Below are 20,071 nucleotides of genomic sequence, written 5' to 3' on the forward strand. Positions count from 1 at the left end.
CTCCCCCAGAGCCACCAACCCCTAGGTTCCTGGGCCCACACTGTGCCACATAGTCCAGGGTCCCCTGATGGCTGCTTCCTCTGCTTCACTGCCTCTCCTGTCCTCCAGGAAGGTCCCCAGGCTCCCCACACCTGCTCACCCCACACATTAGCCATTATCTACTTGGCATGGAGCTCCCTTTGTTGGCTGAGGCCCCACAGTGGCAGCCCAGAGCGGGGGCTGAGTGAGTGATCAAGGCCCAGCCATACCTCCTGCCCCCCACCTCGCCCTCATCAGTGCCCCCGTCCCCTCCTCCCACATGGCCACTGCCTCCTGGCCCAGAATTGGTGCCCACACCTGAAGTTCCTTTTTGTCCTGGGAGTCTGTTCTTCCCTGTCTGTGGGCTGCGGTGGGTGACAGCCCCAAAGCCACCTACAGCTTCTCACTGGTCAAGGGGCCACACTGCCCCAGTCCTGGCACCAGACGGCAGTGCTGTGGGCAGCAGCCTGACCTGGCTGAATCCCCACACGTCCACTGTGTGCCTGCGTGTGTAGGATCCTTCAGGCTGGCCACATGTCACCTCTCCTGTGACTCCTGACCTCACGGCTCACTCAACCACAGACCCCATCCATGACCCCTCCCACCCCAGAACCCAGCCCCTTACCCCAGCAGCCAGTCACACAGCAGGTCACTGGGTGTCACAACTTTATTGAGACTGGAGGGCATACCCAATGCGGCCATGCTGGTCTGAGAGCTGGTATCAGGCAGTGCAGCCCCTCCGCAGACTCCACCCATGGCTCCCCTCGCCTCACGATGAGTAACGAGTCTACTGGGGGTCTCCACTCCGGCCCTCACTCCTGCCGGGCCTCCAGGCGATCCAGCACCAGCGCAGCCTGGGTCTGGGCATCCTGCAGGAGGCTGGAGACCCTCTGGTGGATCTGCCAAACCAGTGGATGGTCACCCCCTGCCTGGTGGAGCTCGGCCCCACTCCCCGCCTCGGCCACAGCATATCTCCTACCCTGCTTCTGCCCACAGACAGTCCCCTGCACCTGCCCACTGTCCCTGCTGGCTCCAGCCCACACTGTCCCCTCCCTGTGTTCCTCCCTAGCCATATGTTCCCTTCCTGTCCATCTGAAGTGAGCAGGGCCATCCTGACCCAGAGCCATCCTGACCCAGGGACTCTGGCTCCTTGAGGATCTCCTGGCACAGATGTGAGGAACTCTCTCTGTATTGAGATTTGGGGCAAAGCCAAACTTCGGACTCCTGGGCAGTCTGGGCCTCCCCACCACCCTCCCAGGCCTCCTTCTTTAGCCACAGCTGCCCGGGGTCAGGCACAAAGGCCCAGCATGGTGACGACTCCTAGGAGGCCATCCTTGAGCTTGCTGCCTGGGTGGTGGGTGGCGAGTCCCCTCGAGAGGGCTACGCTGGGTCTGCCTGGAGTGGGTGGTGGGGTGTTAAGAGCTGTGGAGACCCCCAGCCTTAAAGGGTCATGATGCCCTCACAGGGGATCCTAGTAAAAACAGTGAACTGTGACCTCGCTTTTAAAACTAACACGAAGTCTGCAGGGAGAGACGGCAGATGGGGGCTGCCAGGGCTGGGGGTCAGGGGCTGCTGATGAGCACAGGTCTCCTCTGGGTGGTGGTATGTCTGGGGAGGAGTCAGAAGTGACAGCTGCCCAGCCTCGTGTACGTGCTGAGAACCACCGAACCGCGCTCTTTAAAACAGTACTTTATGTTATGTGAATTTCACCTCAATAATAATAATAAAATTATCACAAAACATCGTGAATGCTGAGGGTCAAGTGATTTCAGCAGGTGGTCGACTGTTCCTGGGATGGCCTGGAGCCCTGCTTGGCTGGTGCCCAGTGTCTGGGCTCAGCCGGGCCAGCAGCTCATCGGGGGCCTGGGGAGGGTGGTGACAGGCACTGGGGCTCTGACTCCACACTCCCCAGCCCCTCCCAGCCGGGACAGGCCCAAGAGCAGAGGGGGCCCCATGGGGAGGGAAGGATGCCAGGCACCCAGGCCACCCTGTCTCACAGAAAACCCCTGAGGGAGGGGAATGGCACCCTCCCCTGACGCCCGCGGACACCACAGGAGATCCAGCCGAGTGAGCGGCTCTATAGGACACACCAGAGGGGCCCATCCTGGCCTCATGGTGGACAAGAACGTCCCTGCTGGGCACTGAGCTCTGGCCTCACGTCTGCAAACCTAGCAATGCCATGGGCCGGTGCTGCCATCTGCTCACCTGGTCCTTGAAGCCCTTGTCGGTGATGTCCTTCAGGTTAGTGAGCACATTGAAGTAGGCACCAAACACACCCGTTTCTAATGCTTTGGCCGCCACCTGCCGCCAACACCAGGGGGAGTCAGGGAGAGGGACTGTGAGATGGGGGGCAGGAGGGGGAGAAAGGAAGGGTCCAGGAGCAGGGGCTGTGAGGTAGGAGGACAGGGTGAGTCAGGGAGGAGAGGAGGGATGGGAGAGACAGGAAAGGGGTTGGGAGATGGGGGGGCGGGGAAGGAAGAGCATAGGGGAGGAGGGGAGGAGGAGGCAGAGAGGAGAGGGCAGGAAGGAGAGGAGGGTGGAGGGCAGGGAGGAGGACTGGAGGGAGGAGAGGGGAGGGGGAAGGGAGATAAGAGGGGAAGGTGGGTAAGGAGGAGGGGAGGTGACTGAGATTCCACATAGGGCCTGGCTTGGAGTTAGGGCCCAATTCAGGAGCTGTGTCACCAATCAATGGTCCCTGATACCTCTCCTCCTCTGCTGCCTCACTGGTACCTAAGGGCTGGACAGAAGAGGCTGGGCCCTCGTACCTGCAGGTCCGACCGGCAGGCCAAGTTCCCACACAGAGCCAGCTCCTGCAGTGCCGGCCACAGCAAGGCCACCATCTCCGCCAGGGACAGGGGCACGGCCACCGCCTGCTTCAGCCCATCCTGCATGGCGGCCGCACGCCTGGGACCAGAGGACGGTGCCATGGGGGCCACACTCCAGCCCCACTGAGCCTGAGCCCAAGCTGAGGGTGGGGGTGGGCTTGAGGCACTCAGGGTCCCCAGACAGCAAGAACAGATAGAACAAGGGTAGAGACATGGGAGAACCTGTGTCTAATCACAAAGATCCCACAGGGCTGTGCCACCGCCCACACCTGGGTCCCTATGGTCACACCTGTCCCTCTCCTCAGGTGTGTTCTTGGGCAGCTTCATTGCTTCCTACGGGAAATAACCACAGAGACACAAACTGTGAGTGAGTGTAAAGGGGAGCCTATCTCCCATGACCACACCTGTCCCCTAGACCATACATGTTCCCTGTGACCAAACCTGTCCCCTGTGACCATGCCTTTGCCCTATGACCACACCTGTCCCCTATGACCACACCTGCCCCTGTGACCACACCTATCCCCTATGACCACACCTGTCCCCTAGACCATACCTGTCCCCTGTGACCACACCTGTCCCCTGTGAGCACACCTGTCCCTGTGACCACATCTTTCCCCTGTGATCACATCTTTCCCCTGTGATCACATCTTTCCCCTGTGATCACATCTCTCCCCTGTGATCACACATGTCCTCCTGACCATGCCTATCCCCTTGACCACATCTGTCACCATGACCATACCTGTCTTTGTAAGCACTCCTGTCCCCACGCACACACGTGTCCTTTAAGAATTATTTAGACTAGACTTTCATTGCTGCAGGTCCCCTTTTCCCCAGTGAGGCGGTTTTCCTCTGTTGAGGATTCAGCATCCATTCTGCATCTCCCAGGAGTATTGTCAGCGGAGACCTCTCAAGCCCCGGTCTTGGCTCTGCCCCCTCCTGAATGCTCGCTGATGGAGGAGGCTTCCAGATCAGTACGGTCGTCCTCTGTCTTCAAGGGTGTCAGGGCACTTCCCTAGCACCCAGCATTACTGGCAAGAACTTGGTGCTGTCCGATTCTCAGACTTTACAGAACTGGCTCTGGTCCCAGAGCCTTTAGGCTATCTCCACACCTGTGGAACTGTGGAACCTCACAGCATCGCAGAGGCAGGTCTTCCTGCTCACCTACTCCGCTGCTGGACTCTGTCTCCAGGTCTGAAAATGTCTCTCCTGCTGTCTCTAATCACTGCCCTTCTCCTCTGGGGTCTCCCTCCAGAACTGCTCTCCTGCCCACGGTGAGGATTCTCCACTTTGTCCTCTATGTCTCTGTTGTTTCTGGTAGTTTCTCTCTGCACTGTCACACCAAGATCTGCGTGGCTCCCCTTCTCTGTGGACCCACTGGCCAATTCACTCCCGATGTGCATGTTCTGTGGTCTGGCCCGCCTGGCGCAGGTGGGTTATTTCATAGTGTTCACTTCCCAGTGCTCCACTGGTTCCTTTTTTGTTGCATAGCCAAAACGTCTTCCTGAATCTCCCCGAGACTATCAATTGCCCTGTCTTTCTTCTTGTGAGATTTGTTTACTCCACTTCCTTGGGTCTGAGTTCTTCTGTGTGGTGGCTCCTTCTTGGCCATCCCCCTGCATCTGTGGTATCCGGATCGTGGGCACTTCTGTGCACTCGATGCCCCCTCCCCCATCTGTGAGATCTCAGGGGCAGCCAGGTTGGCCTCTGACTGCGGCTGGTGGGAGGGAGCCCTGCACCATGGCTGCTCCCTCCCAACCCACCCCTGCCACTGCTGTAGCCTGTGAGCAGTGCAGTCATTCTTGTGCCAACCCCCAGGCCCCACTGGCCTCAGGTTTGCACTGGCAGGGAGCAGAGTCAGGGAAGGGAGGGGTCTTGCTGATTGCCCTGGTCCCAAATAGCAGCTAGACAATTGCCCTCCTGTCTGGGCACTCCTGGTCTCTAGACACCTGCTCTTCAAGCACCTCCCACTCCCACCCCTGGCTGGCCTTTCCAGCCTGCACTCCTCCTGTCCACTCCCACCTGTTCTCTGAGACCCTGGCCTGGCCCTTTCTTTCCTTCAGACAAGCCCTCTTGCTCCGACGCCCATAGGCCAGTGTTTGCAGTCGCCTCTGGGGTCTCCAAAGCCTCTAGGACCCGGGCAGGAGGAGGCCGTGGGCACTCACCAGGTAACCCGTGAAGGCCTGGGCATCGGTGTCCACCAGCGTGGTTAGCTGGGCCAAGGCTGCGTGGAAGGGTGGGATCAGGCGCCGCATCTCTGCATCCAGGTGCTCAAACTGGCGCCTCCCGTAGGTCATCAGACCCACCATAGAGGCCAGTGCCGCACCCTGGGGAGAGGCGGGCCGTGGGCTCTGGGATACTGGGACCCATGCTGGGTGCTCTGTCCACCCCAGGTATCCAGACCCCAGGTAGCGACAGCGGAGAGGACCCAGCACAGAGGCACCGCTACTCCTACACCTGTGACAATCCTTTCCTCCACGCCCCACACGCAGTGGGGTCCTGCTGTGATTCTCCCCCATCTGTGGGGCCACTGAGTCCTGGTGGACTGAGGATTCCACCCCCGTGACCCACAGTGGGGTCTTGGACAGTGGTGCCGCAGCCCGTATGTCCTGCAGGGGGATCTCAGAGCTCTGGGATACAGACATGCCCCAGGCCCTGCTCTCACCATGGCCGCAGTAGCCGCTGCCACTGAGCCGCCTCCCGGGGCTGCCGAGCGGGCTCCCACCTCGCGGATGAAGGTGCCCAGGGACTTGTTTACCAGGCACTGCTCGGGCCTGCCATCTGGTACCAGGTACCTGTGGGCAGATGAGGGCTCAGCTGAGGGGAGGGAGCTCTGGGGCTGTTGCCCTGGGGCGTTGGGGCCTGGGCAAGAGCCCGCTGCTCCCAGTGCTGCAGGTCAGAGGCAGAGCCCTTCAGAAACCACTGGCTCATGGGTGGACCCAGCAAGCCCCATCGTCCCCATCCCCAGTGTCCCCATCCAGGAGTGGGACAAGACTGCTCTGCCGCCCTGTCTGCATGGGGTCCAGAGAGGACACAGCGAACAGACAGTGAGTTCCCTCCAGGACTGGGATGAGTTCCTGGAGTGGCTGTACCGAGGTACAGAGACCAGGAAGAGTGTCAGCCCCCTCCGAGGTCCATAGCCCTCTGCTGAGCAAGTGTTTTGGGCATAAAGTTCCCATGGTGCTGTGACACTGTCACAACCCGATTACCAGGCTGTGAAGACAAAGCTGGAGTCAGGACCTGGCTTCTGACTCCCAGTCCCACCCTGCTGCCCACACCACAGCCCTCACCAGCAAGGACATTGTCCCCAGTTTGCAGAGCAGGTGGCAGACTCAGAGGGGCCTACTGTTAGGAGAAAGCAGGGACCCTGTTTTGGTCTCACCCCTCCCCCACCCTGGCCCACAGCCCCAGGCCCAGCACAAGGCCCTCTGATGTTTGTTGAATGAATAAGCGACCAAGCAGAGGGATCTGGAAGCACTGGAGCCACACAGGGCCCTGCCCCCTATACCATGCCCACAGGGACTTGGAAGGCGCCTCTGGCTCCAGGTAGGGTTGAGAAGGAGCTCACTCGATAATCCGTTCCTTAGGATTAAAGGGAGACAGGGAGTCCAGGCCAAGCCGGTTCACGACCTAGAAAAAGAGGTGTAGCACAGGGTGAAAGGACCCTTCTTGCCCATCCGCTGCGTGAGGAAGGCCAACAGTGAGGAGGGCCACAGAATGTGCTGGGGATCCCTCACAGCTCACTGTGCTGTCTCTGCCCTGAGCCTGGCCTTTTTGTGGGGAGCAGGGCAGGGGGCATGGTTGGTACACACTCGGCTCCCACGAGGAGCCCTGTTGACCACTGACTCCCATGTCCAACTGGTCCCCACCTGGGAGAGCATGCCAAGACCAGAGCAGGCACCGTGTGTATGCTTCCTGATAAATCCACCCACCCCATGTTACCTGATGGAGAAAATGAGGCCCAGAGAGAGGAGGTGCCCACTCACGATCACTCCGCAAACCAATCATCATTCCAAGGGGAGTCCCTTTCACCATTTCTGTTGAACATAGTACTGGAAGTTCTAGCCAAGCAATTAGGCAAGAAAGAGAAATAAAAGGTTTTCAAGTCAGAAAGGAAGAAGTAAAACTATCTCTATTCTATTCACAGATGACATGATCTTATATATAGAAAATCTAAAAGAATGCACACACACACACACACACACAAACCGCGAAAGCTAATAAACAAACTCAGTCAAGTCGCAAGATACAAAATCTACATGCAAAAATCAGGTCTATTTCTATACACTAGCAATGCACAATCAGAAAAAGAAATTAAGACAACAATTGTCACGGATTGAATTGTGTCCCCCCAAATATGTCAACTTGGTTAGGCCATGATTCCCAGTATTGTGTGGTTGTCCTCCACTTTGTGATTTTCCTACGTGTTATAAATCATAATCTCTGCCTGTGTGGTTAAAGAGGATTAGCGTGGGATGTAACTCTCTTGCTCAGGTCACATTCCTGATCTAATGTTAAGAGAGTTTCCCTGGGGTGTGGCCTGCACCACCTTTTATCTTACAAGAGATAAAAGGAAAGGGAAGCAAGCAGAGAGTGGGGGACCTCATACCACCAAAAAAGAAGCACTGGGAGCAGAGTGTGTCCTTTGGACCTGGGGTTCCTGTGCGGAGAAGCTCCTAGTCCAGGGAAAGATTGATGACAAGGACCGTCCTCCAGAGCCAACAGAGAAAGCCTTCCCCTGGAGCTGATGCCCTGAATTTGGACTTCAAATCTACTAGACTGTGAGAAAATTAATTTCTCTTTTTTAAAGCCATCCACTTGCGGTATTTCTGTTACAGCAGCACTAGATGACTAAGACACCTGTCAAAACCCCAAAGGCAAAATCCCAATGGAAGAACCTATTCTAACATTCATATGGAATTTCAAGGGACCTTAGTGGGTTTGCACAGACAAAACAATATTTCAAAAGAAGGACAAAGTTGGAGGACTCACGTTTTCCAATTTCAACACTTACTACAAAGCTACAAAGCTTTGTACTTAGTACAAAGCCAGTGGCTATAGACATATCATATGTGATATGATATGCCTGTAAGGATAGACATATCATACAGACCAATTGAATAAACTGAAAGCCCAGAAATAAACCCACTCACATGGTCAACTGATTTTCAACAAGAGTGCCAAGAACAATCTCTTCAACAGATGTTGCTGGAAAAGTTGGACATTCACATGCAAAAGAAGGAATTGGATCCCTACCTCACACCACATATAAAAATTAACTCAAAACAGTGTAAATGCCTAAATTTAAGGGCTAAAATTAAAAAATTCTTAGACAGAAACATAGGAGTAAATCTTCATGACCTTGTATTTGGCAATTGTTTCTTAAATATGACACTAAAAGCACAACCAATAAAAGAAAAAACAGTTAAATTGAACTTCATAAAAATTAAAAGCTTTTGCACATCAACAGACACTATCAAAAGACTGAAATGACAATCTATAGAATGAGAGAAAACATTTTCAGATTACGTGTTTATTATTCAGACTATATAAAGAACTACAACTCAACAACAACAACAAAAAAAAACAAATAAAAAATGAGCAAAAGGCTTGAATAGACATTTCTCCAAAGAAGATATACAAATGCTGATGGAAATGTAAAATAGTGCAGCTGCTGCGGAAAACAGTTTGGTGGTTCCTCAAAATGTTAGACATAGAATTACCATATGACACAGCAATTTCACTCCTGTGAGAACTGAAAACAAGGACTTGAACATACACATATACTTGGATATTCATTGCAGCATTATTCACAATAGCCAAAAGATTTGAAAAACCCAAGTGTCCATCAACAGATGAATGGACAAAGGGTGGTCTATACATACAATGGAATATTATTCAGCCATAAAGAGACGTGAATTTCTGATATATGCTTGTTATGGATTGAATTGTATCCCCCAAAAATATATGTCAACTTGGCGAGACCATGAGTCCCAGTATTGTGTGGTGGTATTCCATTATGTGATTTGATGTAATCATTCTATGTACTGTAAATCCTAACCTCAATGATGTTAATGAGGTAGGATTAAAGGTAGTTAATGAGGCAGAAAACAATCTACAGGATTTAGGTTGTATCTTGAGTCAATCTCTTTTGAAATACAAAAGAGAGAATCAAACAGAAAGGAAAGGGACCTCATTACCACCAAGCAAGAGGAGCCAGGAGTGGAGCACATCCTTCGGACACTGGGTCCCTGTGCTGAGAAGCTGCTAGACCAGAGGAAGATTGACAACAAGGGCGTTCCCCCAGAGCCGACAGAGATAAAAGGTCTTCCCCTGGAGCTGGCACCCCGAATTTGGGCTTCTAGCCTCCCAAACTGTGAGACAATAAATTTCTGTTTATTAAAGCCATCTGCTTCTGTTATTTCTGTTATAGCAGCACTAGATGACTAAGACAATGCTACAACATGGATGAACTTTGAAAACATGATAAGTCAAATAAGTCAGGTACCAAAGAACAAATATCGTATAATTCCACTTATATGAACTATCTACCCAGAAACCCAGTGCCTATAAACTATCTAGAATAGGCAAATTACTCATACAGAAAGAAAGTAGATTGGAGATTACCAAGGGTTAAGATCAGGGGGTAATGAAGAGTTATTGCTTAATGGGTACAGAGTTTCTGTTTGTGGTGATAATGGACTTTTGGAAATAGTGATAATGATTGCACAAATTGTAAATTTTTTTAAAAAAGAAAACATTCAAAACACCTTATGGTGCTATATGCCAGCAACACAGTCCAAGTCAATTATAAGCCAAACATAAAAGTAGAAAGCGGCTAGTGCTGCTTGAGAGAAACAAACCAGGGGATCCCAGAGGGTGGTTGTGAGGTCTCCCCAAGAACATGGAAATGGGAACATAAGAGGACCTCCTGAGAGTTAAACTGTAGAATCAGCAAGCTACTGCCACTTTCAGCAGTAAGGCAAAGCTCTCCTGGCACAGAAAACTCCAGAAAGATAAACTGCTGTTATTGCTGTTAGGTGCTGTTGAGTGGGTTCCGATTCATAGCCATCCCATGCACAACAGAATGAAACAGAGCCTGGTCCTGTGTCATCCTCACAATTATTGCTATATTTCAGCCCATTGTTGCAGCCACTGTGTCAATCCATCTCATTGAGGGTCTTCCTCTTTTTCACTGACCCTGTACTTTACCAAGCTGGATGTCCTTCTCCAAGGATTGGTCCCTCCCGATAACATGTTCAAAGTACATGAGAAAAAATCTTGCCATCCTCCCTTCTAAGGAGAATTTGGCTGTGCTTCTTCTAAAACAGAATTGTTCATTCTCCCAGAAGTCCATGGCATATTCAGTATGCTTTGCCAACACCATAATTCAAATGCATCAATTCTTCAGTCTTCCTTATTCACTGTCTAGCTTTTGCATGCCTATGAGATGATTGAAAATATCATGGTTTGGGTCAGGCGTACATTAGTCCTTGTCTTACTAATGTACGCCTGACCCAAACCAACCCCAAGAGGATGGCTTTAACAAACAGAAATTTATTCTCTCACAGATTAGAATGCTAGAAGCTTGAATTCAGGGTGCCAGCTCCAGGGGAAGGCTTTCTCTCTGTGTTGGCTCTGGGGAAAAGTCCTTGTCATCCATCTTCCCCTGGGTCTAGGAGCTTCTCAGTGCAGGGACCCCAAGTCCAAAGACATCCTCCACTCCTGGTGCTTCTTGTTGATGATAATGAGGTCCCTTTCCTCTCTGCTCACTTCTCTCTTTTATATCTCAAAAGAGATTGACTCAAGATACAACCTAATCCTGTAATTGAGTCCTGCCTCATTAACATAACAACCTCTATTCCTGCCTCATTAACAGCATAAAACCAATCCAAACCCATTGCTGTTGAGTCATAGTAACCCTGTAGGACAGAGTAGAACTACCCCCATAAGGTTTCCAAGGAGAAGCTGGTGGATTTGAACAGCTAACTTTTTAGTTAGCAGCCGAGCTCTTAACCACTGTATGACCAGGGGATTTACAACACACAGGATAATCATATCAGATCACAAAATGGTGGACAGCCACACAATACTGGGAATCATGGCCTAGTCAAGTTAACACACATTTTAGCGGGGGCATAATTCAATCAATAATAGTTCTCAAGGTGATATCTTCACTTTTTAACACTTTAAAAAGATCTTTTGCAGCAGATTTGCTCAACACAATGCATCGTTTGATTTCTTGACTGCTGCTGCCATGGGTGTGGATTGTGGATCCAAGTAAAATGAAATCCTTGAAAACTTCAATCTTTTCTCCATTTATCATGATACTACTTACTGGTCCAGTTGTGAGGATTTTTGTTTTCTTCATGTTCAGGAGTAATCCATACTGAAGGCTGTGGTTTTTGATCTTCATCAGTAAGTGCTTCAAGTCCTCTTCACTTTCAGCAAACAAGGTTGTATTACCTGCATATCACAGGTTGTTAATGAGTCTTCCTCCAGTCCTGATGCCCCATTCTTCTTCATATAGTCCAGCTTCCCAGATTAGTTGCTCAGCATGCAGATTGAATAAGTATGGTGAAAGGACACAACCCTGAAGCACACCTTTCCCGATTTTAAACTACACAGTATCCCCTTGTTCTGTTTGAACTGCCTCTTGGTCTATGTACAGTTTCTACATTAGCACAATTAAGTGTTCTGGAATTCCCAATCTTCACAATGTTGTCCATAATTTGTTATGATCCACATAGTCGAATGTCTTTGCATACTCAATGAAACACTGGCAAACATGTTTCTGGTATTCTCTGCTTTCAGGCAAGATCCATCTGACATCAGCAGTGATATCCCTTGTTCCACGTCCTCTTCTGAATCCAGCTCAAATTTCCAGCAAAGATAAACAGTATTTTCTTTTTATTTAAGTGCATGGCTAAACTGGCAAAAAATAAAGAAAATCATTCAAAGCCAGAAATAACCAGAAAGGTGAGTTCAGAAAAGCTGATGACCCTGAAGCTGGGTCTGCTCTGGGGGCACCTGACTCTCTCTGACAGCCCCAAATGGGTGGGAAAAGCCTTGATCTTTCAAAGAGTAGGGGTCAGACTGGAAACCGCTGAGAGGCAACATCCCAAAGTGTGTACTAGAAAAAACCACCCACCAGAGCAAATAGTTTGGATACTTCCCAGTGTCTGCCTTCCCTGTGGGTGTGGCAGAGAAAAATTTTTTTCCTGGAAATTCCTAACCACAAGCCCATCCTGATGGGGATATGGGCTAGTATTCACACAGAATTCGCTACGTGTGTACTTCTAAAATTCCAAGCAAAAAACTTAGTTTAAAGTGGCTTGTTGGTAGTGCTCCCAAACATCTAACAGAGGGAAACACAAAGCGTCTTTGGAGAAACAAACTTTAAATCCAGATGTTCAACAATTACAACATATAAAATTCCAAAGAACATGCATTCACAATCAAAAATCACAAAACACATGAGGAACCAAGTCACTGTGAGAGTCATCTCATTGAAGGTTTCCCTTGTTTTTGCTGACCCTCTACTTTGCCAAACACGATGTCCTTTTCTAGCAAGCAATTTGTCTTTCCTGATACGTCCATTTGCAGACAAAACATTCATGTCCCTAGAAAACCTAAAGGACTGAGTGGGAAAACAAGAAAATCTAAGAGAACTTCGTACAGAAACCAGAAACCAAACCATTTGCCGTCAAGTCAACTCCAACTCATGGTGACCCCATGTGTGTCACAGTAGAACTGCAGAGAATATCTGCAACACGCACAATAGACATAAGGCTACTTCCTTTAATTTATAAGATGAACAACACAATGGGCAAAGCATCAGAGAGCGTGACCAGGAGCCTCACGGGAAGTAATCATCAATACACCAAAGAAAAGATGATCAATCTCATTTGATGTAAATAAAAATGAGATCCAATTTTTCTCTCAGCCTATTGACAAAAATCATAAAGTCTTCTTTGTGCCTGGTACATTGCGCAGAGTAGAGACAAGGTCTTCTCCCCATCCCCTACTGGGGTGACATAAATTGTGGCAACATTTGTGGGGAGCAGAAACATCCTTCCAAATATAAGATGCACACACCTCTGGCTGCAATTCACACATAGCTACTCCACAATAATCGATAAGGACACTTGGGTGAGGGTCTTCATTGCAGCATTATTTGTAAACAGGTCCCAGCACAAAGAGTGTGCCATGAAATATACATACACTGGGACACACTGTTCTGCTTTAGGGAAATGGAGACAATGGGGACCATTGGGAACTCTTGCCTGCTAGCCCCCAGAGATACGACTCTCCACACTGCCCCTGGGCAGGAGAGGGGGGTCCTGGTGGTGGGCAGAGCTGGAGTACAGCCCCCATTGTAGTACCCTAGAGCGAGGAAGTGAGGTGCAGAAAAGACACCTCCCCACTCCCAGTGCAGAGAAGCCACACCAGAGAAGGCCAAAGTACTCCTGAGAATTGTCCACCCACTTTGAGCTGCTATCTAGTGATAAAAGAAGATTTATCCAGCCACGTACTTATAGCCAAACACACCCTGGACAGATCGTTCCTTCTCAGGATGGATAAACAGAAAAATGAAACATACTGAAGACTCAGGGTAGGTGCTAAACTCTGAAAATGAGCTAAGGCAGGAACCAGAAGAAAACTTTCAAACACCCCGGGCTCACCAAGAGAGTTCAAAGAGACAGAACCTCCAAGACAGGAGCAGGAAGGGGCATCAGACCCAACCGCTGCTTTCCAGAGTGGTGTCTCCTTCTCCATGCAGCTGAGAGAAGCCCACCCCACCAGAACCTTCTCTGGGCTCATGGAAGCCACGGTGTCAATGTCCCATGAAGCTCCTTCTGGAGGGAGGCCTGGTCCATGGACGAGATCCCAGCTCAGGTGTGGGTAACTCCAGCACCAAGACACAGCCCAGGGAGCATCAAGCTTGTTCAAACTCTCCTGTCAGACCCACTGGCCCACTCCTGGTCCCTCCCTGCCCCCTTCACACTGGAAGCCTCGCCCACCAGCCTGATTCTGTGCTCCTCCTCCAGGATGAAGAGGTTCTCCTTCTCGCAGTAGAAGGTCGCAGCATCCAGGATGGCCTTCAGAGGCACTAGGCCCACTAGCTGAGAGCCCACCACTGGAAGGTTCAGCTCCTAGGAAGGCACAAGCAAGTCAGGTCCACTCCTAGGGGTGCCGCAGCCTTGAGGATGCTCCTAGGGTCAGGTAGAAGGCTCCTGCCCTGTTCCCCTGGATGGATTCCACCCCTAACCCAGCCAGCTAGAGGCACCTGCCCTGCTCACCTGGATGGATCCCCTCCCGCACAGCCAGCTGGAGGCACCTGCCCTGTGGACTATCAATCATTTACTCTTTTTCAGGTATGAAACACCTTGTTATCACAAGACGCTTAATCAGTCACTGTGTTGGAAGGTTCGGGGTAGGGACTCCAAGTCTGATAACAGGCCATAGGAGGACAGATGGGTGCATGTCCCTGCCCATACTTATGACAGATGTGACCTTGAGCAAGTCACCTCACCTCTCACTGCCTCAGTCTCCTCACCCGCACCACTGGAACTGGCAGGGGTGCCTCACCCTGCTCACCCTTCCCAGCCAGCAGGGGCACCCTGCCCTGCTCACTTGTGCTTCTCTGCAGGTCTCCTCATAGACAGTGTGCAGCGCCGTGATCTCAAAGTCCAGGAGGTTCGTGGACACCTGAGCCAGGTTCTTCTCATCCAGGTACCAGCCAATGCCCTGAACCTTTTTTAGACGTCCTCGCTGCCAAAGGAGAAGCCATTCCCAGCCTAGGCTAAGGAGGCTCACCCTGCCCTGCCCTTACGCCCCTGGCACTTGGCTTTAAGCCCCACTCTGCCTGTGTCCCCGCCGCCCCCTGCTGGCCCAGCCCAGACACTTAAACAACCAAGAGTTGCATGTGGAGAGTCCTTGGGTCTTAGGAAGGAGGGGGCTGGTAGAGGGTTTCCAGTTGCCCTCCATTTCCTTCACCAGGTGTCTGTTCATCTATCTGTGTCTGACCGGACTTCCTGCAGGAGAGATGCTCAAACTAGGGGATGGTTGCTGTGGTAGATATGATGCGGGGATACCTGAGAGCACCTGAAGATATCTGGGGGTGCCTGGGGACACTTGGGAGCACCAAGAGTACCAAGGATTACCCGGACTTATCTGGGAGTACTGAGGGCACCTGGCACTCAAGGCAGCTGCTTCCTCATCAGCATGGAAATACTGTAATATTTTAACAGCAGGGATGGCCTTGCTTCTGTATAAAATGTCTTTTGAAACAAGTTATGCCTTACTGAGACTACTCAAAGCTCCGGCCCTGCCCTATCCCACACGTCAGGACGCTGAGGTGGGGCTAGGCTGGTCACCAGCAACCAGAGGCTGAGCTGCCGGACTCACTGCCTCGGCCAACCGCCCTGCTGATCCACACCTAGTGGCTCCTTGAGGCTGGCCTCAGCCTCTGGTTCTTCCAGGGCCACTCCAGGGCTCAGTGGGAACCGACCTGGTCCTTCCCGCGGCCTTGCTCCCGCAGGTTGAGGGCAATTCGGTGCGCCTGTTCCTTGGTGCTGAGCAGGTTGATGTTGAAGGCGATGAGGAACTTCCGGGCTCCAGTGGCAGTGGCCCCCCAGCTGGGAACAAAGGTGCTGGGGCCAAAGTCAGGTGCCCATTCAGCCTGCTTGAGCTGTGGAGGGGTTCACCTGGAGTGAGCCCTCCTCCACGAGATGGGGCTGCCGCAGGGTCGGGGAGGAAGGAGCAAGGCCCACCCACTGCACAGGAGACAGTGGCAGGGCCAAGCACACTGCTGCCAAGGGCTACCCCCCTAGACCTGCCTGCCACAGGGACGTCACACCTTCTCAGAGAGGGCCTCGTACTCCCCAGCTCGGATGGCTGGCAGGCTCCGGCGACTGGCCGTCCGTGCTGCCTCCCCGTATAGGTACACTGCAAGGGAAGTGCTGGTCAGGCCTGGTCAGCAGGAGGCCACATCCCTGATCCCGGAGAAGAACCTAGGCAGGGCTGCTCTCTTCCACCTCTCTCACCTCCCTGGAGAGCCATCCCAGGTCTCCACCCTCTGCCCCCCTACCAAGGGGTGAGGTCTCCTGATGCCCCATGCCCAGCTTGGCTCCCTCTGCACAGGGGCCCTGGTGCAGCCTCACTGTCAGACGTGTGGGAAGCATTGCTGGAAGGATGGCCACATTTTCTTTTAAAGATGTGTTTTCATTGTACGATCAATATAACGACAAATTAAAAAAAAAAAAAAAACTCCCTCAAACCCATCCTCCTACAGCACCACTGTTAACTTTTTATATGGCCTTGGCACTGAGCTCTCCATCCAGAGGCTGCTGCTCCATGATCCATCTGGCCATCGCCCCATTACTGGACATTCTCTTTATGCCCATTTGTCCTTTTGCTTGGGGTCGTGTTCTTGAGTTGGTTAATTCCCCAAAGTGAGGTTTTTATTGTGGTTGGTTACCATCCAGTTGTCTTCAACTCAAGATGACATTAACGTATCACAAAACGAAATGTTGCCCAGTCCTGTGCCGCCTTCACGATCATTGATCTGTTTGAATCAATTGTTATGGCTGTTGTGTCAATCCATCTCATTGAGGGTTTCCCTCATTCTTGTAGACCCTCTCCCAATCATGATGTCCTTTTCTAGCAATCAGCCTTTCCTGATAACGTGTCCAAAGTGAGCGAGACAAAGTCTCATCATCCTTACTTCTAAGGAGCATTCTGGTTGTATTTCTTCTAATACTGATTTGTTCATTCTTCTGCAGTCCACGGCAGTCACTCCATTAGAAGGCACAGACTCTTAAGCTCACTGCTTGTCTTGCTCAGTTGCCTCCCAGATGTTAAGCAGTCTTCCATGCCATGGGCAATGCTGGACCACAAGTGCCCCCTGTGGCCCCACCAGATGGGACATGACACATCTGCTGTCCTTTCCATTTGCATTTATTTCATTAGTGAAGAAGCAGCAGGGTTCCTGGGTGTCAGCTTGCTCACCAGGGCTTCGTTTTGTAATAACCACCATTTTGAAGAGGTTGCCCAGCAGTACAATAAGTAGTTGCTGACAGGAAATGACCAGACTTGATATGAAGAAGGGCCAGCTGAAGCCCCTGAGGGCCCTCCTGGGGACACTCACCTGGCACGTCCAGTTCCTCTGCCAGCCGCTGGCCGAAGGCCTGGGCACATAGCACACACTCATCCATGTTGACGTCCCTGACCGGGATGAAGGGGCAGACATCCAGAGCGCCCATCCGAGGGTGCTCCCCTGCAGAGATGGGTGTGTGCTGAGGACAGGGGCCAGGGCAAAAGTCCGATTTTGGAGGGGTATCAGCAAGACGCCGGGGAGCACACTATGAACCTCCCCACCCGCTCAGTTGGGCTTGCTCAGACCCTTGCTCCTCACCAGCCCACCAGACCCACATCCCACCTGCTCATGCTGACCCGCTACTCCCAAGGGACAGCAGTTCCTGCCAGGGTGGCCTTCAGTGACACGAAGGCATTGCCAGTGGACGGCCATGGACATCCTTCCTGGCCAGCATGAGAGTGACTGCGTAGGACCCCAGGGAAGACATGGGGCCTGATATTTTGGCTTCTTTGCAATATGCCCTTCGCTCCCTCTCCTAAAAGTCGCACAAGTAACTTTCTAGGCTTCACAAGTCAACCCTCAGTGAGCCCTGGCCAAGGTGAAAGGGCTGACCTTGGTGGGTTCTGGCCACTCCAGCCCCTACCCCACTGCTGGCAGCTGAGTATCCATGCTTGGCTTCGGAAGGGTCTTTCTAGTGGAACCAAGTCATTATTCCCACTCTTCCCCCCACCTCAGTCATTGTCCCCCAGCCCTTCCAGTCAGGTAACTGGCTCCTTTGTTTTCAATAAGCCTCTTATCCGTTCCCCAGCTTGGGATCATCTGTGTGCCTTCCCCACCCAAGACCCTGGCCTTTCGACTGGCTCCCCTGTGTCCACTGACCTTTGTCCCCACCCGCCCTGGTGTTGACGTGTTTGGATCTGAGGGTTAACTGGTGTCAGCTGGTTTCCCTGGGCGGAGCAATATCTTCTGCCCCTGACCCCACCCCACCCCCACATGAGGGCCTGGCCCAGAGCCTGAGTGGGTGGGCCTCATGGTCAATTGGGGACCCCTGGCAGATGTGGGCGGTGTCACCGAGGCCCTGTCCTCCTCTGTCCTGGGAGGCTGGTGGCCTCAGTGAAGGGAGGAGAGAACCAAGGCTGCCAGGGCCATGGAGGAACAGTCTTTGTCAGCCTGGAGACTTGGCAAGAAGCTGGGGGTAGGGGTGGCTCTGGGGTCTCCAAGGAGAAGCCCAAGCTCATTCTTCTGACCCACAGGACCCCAGGGGACGACTAAGCTGGGTCCCTGGACACTTCTAGACACAGGCCAGGCCCCATGCCCAACCCATCTGGCAGCCCGCTCCACGAACCACCCCTACATCCCTCCCACCCTGCCTTTTGCCCTGTGTCCCACCCCACAGCCCCCACCTTTGTGCTTGCTCATGTCGATGAGGCGGGCAGCGGCCCGGGCGGCATTGAGGGCGCCCTCAACCACATCCGTGGGCTGCCCCACGAAGGTGTAGACGGTGCGGTTGGTGGAGGGGCCTGAGTCGACATCCAGCAGCATGCAGCCAGGGGTCTCTGCAATGGCTCTCGAGATGGCCTCAATCACCTGTGGGATGGAAGCCGGCCTGTGCCTCAGTTTCCCACTCGGAGAGGGAAATGAAGCTTCCGAGTGGCCGAACCACACCTCTCCCACATGCCGGAAAGTGGCCTAACGAGGTGCTGCTGGGCTTTTGGGGACCCCCAAAGAATGTGTGGTCCCCTGAAAGTATGTAAGATGGTGACCACCAAACCCCAGGAGACCTTATCACAGCTGGGAGGGGAAAAGGAGAAACTGAGGCAGGAAGCAGAACTAGGGGGTCCCCATTGATAATCAATGCCCAGATGGGAGCAGCCGGGGCTCTGAGAAGGTGACCAACTGGCCCAAGGTCACCCAAGGTCACGGAGGGTCCCATTTCCTGTGCCCCCCCAAATGATCTCTCAATGGATATACCTCCTGAAGTGGATGGCGGCAGGGCAGACGATGAGCAGGGTAGGGGGGTGAAGGGCCCAGAAATTTAGGGGAGCATGGCAGGACTGCCCAGTGGTTGGAAACAACGGCCCGGGACCCAAATGCTGGTGTGTGGCTATCGGCGATCTGCTTAAACTCTCTGTGCCTAAGTTTCATCATTGGTAAAGTGAGGGTAATAGTAGCGCCCCCTTCGTAGGGCTGGAAGGACTCAGTGAACATGCTTGAGAACAGCATGCACTCTGCAGGCACACATGGATGACCCCCATGTGACCCTCACAATGGTCCTTTGGGGTCAGTCCTCTGGGGCCTGGTTTTCAAATAACAGCAGCCCCTACTCCTGGGCCCCCATCTTTCCCCACCCTGGCCCGGGTTCCCCCTCTGACTACTCCAACACCTGGGTCAGGTCACTCCTGAGTCCCCTAGGCACACGGACACACTTCTTCTGGCTGAAGAGAGATAGCCCCTGTGGCTCGGCACCTGTCCCAGGAAAAGACAAGCCCCTAGCCTACACCACCAATACTCCTTTCTCCCTGCCTGCTGCCAGCCTGCTGGGCACCTCACCTCCTGGCTGTTCCCCTCCGAGAAGTTGGGGACACATTCCACCAGCTGGGACATGGTCCAGCACCTGGGTCGGTGGGATTCTCTCCAATGGTGCAGACAGTGAGGGGCCCTCGGCAGCCGCTTCAGAACTTTATCCCCCGGCCAGCCCCTCCCCATGGCTGGGCTTCTTATTAACCACCAAGTCACAGCTTCAGAGGTCAGCCTGGTTTGGACGGCCGGAGAGTGAATGGGGGTGTATGAGTGTGAGAGCACGTGTTTGTGGGTGTGCACGGGGATGTGCCTGTGTGTAAGAATGTGTGTGAGTGTGCCTGAGTGTGCATGGGGGGTGTCACTGTGTGACTGTGAGACTGAGTGTGCTGTGTAGATGATGTGAGCTCTGAGTGTGCCATGTGGGTAGTGGGTGCTCCACGAGTATACCAGGTGGGTGCCATATGGGCTGTGAGTGTGCTGTGTGGGTGGCATGTGCTATGGGTGTGCTGTGTGGGTACTGTGTGTGCTCCTGGAGGGACCAGCAGACAGGGGAAGACCCTAGCTCTCCCACCGCTGCTCCCAAAAACTCCAGCTGGGCAGCAACAGGGCC

The 20,071-nt window shown here is 52.6% G+C and overlaps 1 protein-coding gene across 2 annotated transcripts; it reads right to left on the bottom strand.

Annotated features, from left to right (window-relative positions):
* Positions 1-286: 286 nt before the first annotated feature.
* Positions 287-19,649, bottom strand: FTCD (formimidoyltransferase cyclodeaminase). 2 transcript variants are annotated; one of them, XM_023541008.2, is made up of 14 exons: positions 19,492-19,649; positions 18,345-18,528; positions 16,993-17,121; positions 15,703-15,791; positions 15,355-15,534; positions 14,478-14,615; positions 13,865-13,996; positions 6,409-6,470; positions 5,506-5,635; positions 5,006-5,167; positions 3,133-3,176; positions 2,784-2,922; positions 2,224-2,319; positions 287-897 (listed from the first exon to the last, which is right to left on the bottom strand). In XM_023541008.2, the coding sequence occupies exons 1-14, from the start codon at positions 19,645-19,647 to the stop codon at positions 640-642; spliced, it is 1,899 nt and encodes a 632-aa protein (XP_023396776.1). In that variant the 5' UTR covers positions 19,648-19,649; the 3' UTR covers positions 287-639. The 2 variants fall into 2 exon arrangements, with proteins under 2 accessions (XP_023396776.1, XP_003421984.2); XM_003421936.3 differs by having other exon boundaries at positions 735-917.
* Between the last annotated feature and the right edge of the window lie 422 nt (positions 19,650-20,071).

This window comes from Loxodonta africana, chromosome 2, assembly GCF_030014295.1.
Source record: "Loxodonta africana isolate mLoxAfr1 chromosome 2, mLoxAfr1.hap2, whole genome shotgun sequence".
Taxonomy (NCBI): Eukaryota; Metazoa; Chordata; class Mammalia; order Proboscidea; family Elephantidae; genus Loxodonta; species Loxodonta africana.